General features: G+C 29.6%; 1 protein-coding gene across 1 annotated transcript in view; it reads right to left on the reverse strand.

The window, feature by feature from the left end:
- The window catches only part of LOC111637614 (patched domain-containing protein 4-like), a 30,322-nt gene continuing 25,244 nt past the window's right edge, over positions 1-5,078 (reverse strand). The window contains exon 2 of the mRNA XM_023383137.1: positions 1-1,009. Coding sequence (XP_023238905.1) covers positions 1-1,002 — 1,002 coding nt within the window. The 5' untranslated portion in view covers positions 1,003-1,009. The remainder of the gene's footprint in view (positions 1,010-5,078) is intronic.

Consider the following 5,078-nt stretch of genomic DNA (forward strand, 5'->3'; position numbering starts at 1 on the left):
TTAAAAGTAGCTCTTACCTATGATTAAAAAGGGTACAGTTCCAGCAGGAGCCACAAACGGTGTATTAAAATACATGGTCAATCCAAATGACGAAGCCAAAGACATTCCTCCCGATGTTAACGCAATTATTCCAGTCCAAGGTTTGCTTTCGATCCAACTGTTATACAAACAGGTCAGCATTGAAAAGATTGCTATTGCTAACATTGCAATCGGTATTCGAGGAAATATTCGACTGACGACAGCAGATAACTCTTGTTCAATTGTAATCGATGTGTATCGATCGACGATTATGTACTGAAAATTACTCGATTCAATAAGATCTAAAAACAGATTTTGCCATTCTTCCACTTTGCTTCTTTCAAGTTTCGAGTAGTCGTTAAAGTAATAAACGAGTCGCAATACTTTAGCACTTTTAACGTAATCTTCTGCATTTTTTTCGACTCCTCCTAAAAATAGACTCGTTAATTGGTAATCGTATTTATCTTTCTTGCTTAAAGGGTATTTGATGGCATAAGTGTTGTTTTCCATCATTTGGATTTCGTTTTGCATTAATAAAATAGAATTCTCGAAGCATCTCTTGTTATTTCTTGCACATAAATCTTTATATGTGAAATTTTCTGCAGTTTTTATATTTTGAACAGTTTTATCCAATTGAATAATTTCTTGAAATACGTCTCTTCGAAGCACGGAACCTTCATCTTTTGCCGTAACTAAAAGTACTGCTACGTTAGGTTCTCTGTTCATCCTTCCCATGTGTGCATCGGAAGATAGATTCATCGGAAATAATCTTTCTATGGAGGCTTCTTCTGTAACGTGTCTGGTATTTTTGGGTGCGGCTAAATATTTTACATTCGTTTCTTCGTGCCACTTGTGAATACCCGTAGCTAGTACTACGGATACAATCACCGGAATGACGATAAAGTAAGAAGGATTTTTACCAACACATAATCCTAATTGTCTAAACTTCTTCGATAAGAAAATATTGAAATATTTTAATTTCATAACGGATCTGAAAATATTAATTATTTAATCAATTGCTATTATTTTTATATATTAATCAATTAATTAATTAATAACTAAATTTTAATATAAAATTATTTCAATAAGTCAAAAAAAAAAACATCTGACGAATGCCAATAATAATTTAAAGTAAAAACTCTAAATATTAAGTTAATATCTGGAAGATGATAATAATGTTAATAATTTCACTCAATTATTATTGTGCATTAATTAATCTTGGATAATACAGGTCATCTATTAAACTGGATATAAGTTAAATAATAATACTTTTTATCATTAAAAGCAATTAGCAATTAAATTCATTTATAACGAATTTAGTTGAATATGATGAACTATTGGTTGTTGTGTACAGTAAAACTCCAATTACCGGAATACAGGTTATGTGGATTGCCCTGTGATTTCTTCAAATAGAAAGAAGTATGTATATACACTTGAACAATAGCCTATCTGTTTGTTTTCTAAATGTAAAATATAAAATATATTTATTTACAGGTACATTTCCACATTTAATATTGTATTTGCATATAATTATGTACACTCGTACGTAAAGCGATGTTTGGATAGAGGAAAAAATCTATTTTCTGCAAATTTGTAGTAACACTAATTTTCAGTGTGGTCATGTAAATAGTACTGGGTGGTCGTAATTACAGTATTTAAATTCAATGCCGCCCAGATAGATATTTAACACTCAAAATGCAATCAAATTTCATAACGTGGCATTTCTAGATACGCAGAAGAAATTTTCTGAAAGAAAAAATATATTATTAGTAATAAAACTCACTACTATGGCACTTTTGGCGCTGCTAGCAATAAGCGTTGTGTTTATAGAAGATAATAACGCAATATAGAGATTTTTAGACAATGCAAGGGAAATTCTCGATAATCAAGTAATCATGAATATATTTAAACAGTATTCAACAACTGATTTTCTGATATTCTCTCATGCAATGCCATACTATCTTCAAATTTGGCAAATTTTCAACATGTTCTCGACAAACCGCTTTCTTAAATGTTTGAGAAATCAGGCTGCTTTTTTTGTTGCTAGCGATTACGATTCATCTTGATTCGAATTTATTCAAATAAGATTTAAATCTATGCGTAAGTTATAAATATAAAAGAAAATACAAAACGTTTTCGTAAAACCTAAAAAAAATTATTAGAAAATGTGATTAAAAATCACATTAATTAAAAACGTGCACTTTTACAAGGGTCGTTCGAAAAGTACTGCATTATAATTTAAATCTGAGAAACGAAGAATGTGACATTGCTTCACTTTTCAGAAGTTGTGTTCGAAAGCTTTTGTTAACGTTGTGAAAAATTTTAAGTACCCCCGTCAGGCGGAATCACAATAGCTTCGTTAAAAAAATGGCGAGTGTTAGTGACGTACTGTACGTTGCAAGCAGCATGCATTGATAAAATTCGTCGTTGCCGAAGGAAAACTATTAGAAACATTCACAAACGATGGTGTGGTATCTACTGCAACTATTATCCGAAGCACCGTCTGTCGTTGGTTGAAATGTGCGAAGTCAACGATCATAGGAATGCCAAATCTCTGCGATTTGGTGTCACATCTTGATGTCAATCGTGATGCAGCACCTTACTGAAACGATTCAGGAGGAATGATACATTACATTCCAACAGCTGGAAGAACGCTTGTGCATCAATGCCGGAAGTGTTCATCAAATCATACGTTAATATTGATATGTCAAAGTGCCGAAGCAGCTCACGATTGAACAGAAATCAGCAATAAAAACCATGACATAGAAATTTTTGTAACGCTACGAGTTTGATGGTGACGAGTTCTTGGTTTTCATGTGTCGATGCAAGCCAACGATAAAGTTCCAGTCAGATGATGTTCTCAGTGTTATCAGAAAGTGTTTGCATGAACGGAATAAGGACTGGTATTCGAGCTGACACACCTGTTTTTTTTATCAATGCTAGCGTATGGCCAAAGAAAACGGCGGAAACTTGATTGCAAAATAACCTGAGATTCCTAAGTTTTATCATTGTGTGTTCACTACCATCAAAATAAATTCTGGTGCATTACTTTTTGAACGAAAATTTAGTATTAAACACGTTTTAATTACGGTTTAATTTAGCATTAAACATATTTTATATTCATACGAAATTATCGTATGAATATAAAACATTTTCATAAACATAAGATAATAAATACGATGAACGATAAAAAACATTATGTAATATTTTGTACAAACATCTAGTTTTGTCTTTAATCATATTTAGCAAACTAATAAATGAGTAAACGTCCATTGTTAATTAAGATCGTCAAAAAAAATAATATATAATGAAGTTTTTAAAGTTCCGTGAAGGATTAGAAAACCTGTTCGTTATCTCCCGAACATATCTAAATTACAGATATTTTCATAAACATAAAAAACTTTTATATTCTTTATGATCGTGACTAAATCGATTAGGAATCTCGCTAATTATCATCAAGTAATATCATGATTAAGAGAATTAAAAATAAATTATAATTATGTATTACTTATAAAGAGAAAATTCTAATAAGTCTTTCAATATTATTTTATTTTCAAGTTTCTGCGTTTATTGTATACGTGTGGTTAGCGTGAGTGGAAACAATGAGTAATTTAAACATTTAGATTATTCTAATTTTATTGGATTTTTGTTAATTTACAATTTATTTAATTCACTTCGTTAATATTTTGTATTATTTTGTAATTTTAACTTGACAAAATATTAATTAATTAAAATCTGTAAATTTAGAAACAGAAAGTAGTTATAAGTGATTTTAAAAATTTTCTGTTGATCACATTATAAATAAACCCAATAAAAATTTTCAAATCCTTAAATTGGTGTAAACATTACATAGCATTGAGTATAAACTTTAAATTCAATTTTAGAACTATTTTGATTACTTCATCTACGATTTAACATTATAAACATGTAGAAAATTCTTACTTTCGAATTAATGAAACATTCCATAATAATCAGTATTAAACTTAAAATAATAAAGCAGTAAATACAGCAAGATGGGTTGTATGATATAATAAATATATAACTGAATATTCTTACTTATTTTTACTATAAATTTGATACTGTCGTGCATGAAATAAGAAGAGAAACTAACTTCATTTCATCTGATTTTTCGCTATAAGTACATTAAATAATTTTCAGAATTACATACCTCTTTTGAATTCCTTTGTTACAGCAGTAAATATGATTGTCTATCAATGTAATTTTAATTAACAAGTTGATAATCCTAATTAATAAATGAAATTATGATTGGAGAATTATTCAGAGGGAAATGCGGCCATCGCAACAACATTTATTTCAACGCAATTTGTAAGTTTTTTTCAACCATAAACATTTGTTCACGTGTAACTTTGACGGTTTTTACGTGTGTGTCTTCTAACCAATAGGAAATTCATTAAAACAATCAAGATTTTTCTTTGCATATTTAATCTGAAACTTGTTTTAAATCAATTACAGTGTTACCTCAAGATACGAAATTAATCTGTTCCGAAACTGAGATCGTATCATGAAAATGTCGTAAGGTGAATCATTTTTCCCATACGATTACATGTAAAATCAAATAATTCGTTCCAACACGAAAAACACACTCAAATTAAAGCTAAGTAGTACATTTAAAAAAATAATAACTATAGTAAGGAAAACACTGAAAAATGCGTTTTGTAGTTGTAAATGTATAAATAACCATAATAGAATAATAATTGATTAAAAAAATGTAGTTTTATTTGCACTTTATCTTTGAGGATAGACGACTGGGGGTGTAAACTGATGGCGGAGAGAGGGAGAAGGGAAATGATACTAAAACTTAACTTACATAACATAATGTAACAATAACTTAAAAATAACTTAGAAAAGATTTTAAAAATTAGTGTTGTTTTATATATATATTTTAAAACTTTTATTCACTTCTTTTCGCTTTCTTTCCTTCACTTCCACCAGCACTTTCACTGGATAGAGGTCGCTTGGTAAAATATCTATCCAAAGAGGTTTGGCTTTGCCTACTTTTTAAAATGTTTCTAAAATGACTTAGGCAAATGTCATTACTC

Source organism: Centruroides sculpturatus, unplaced genomic scaffold (assembly GCF_000671375.1).
Source record: "Centruroides sculpturatus isolate CEXI.00-Female unplaced genomic scaffold, Cexi_2.0 scaffold842, whole genome shotgun sequence".
In the NCBI taxonomy this organism is placed as follows: Eukaryota; Metazoa; Arthropoda; class Arachnida; order Scorpiones; family Buthidae; genus Centruroides; species Centruroides sculpturatus.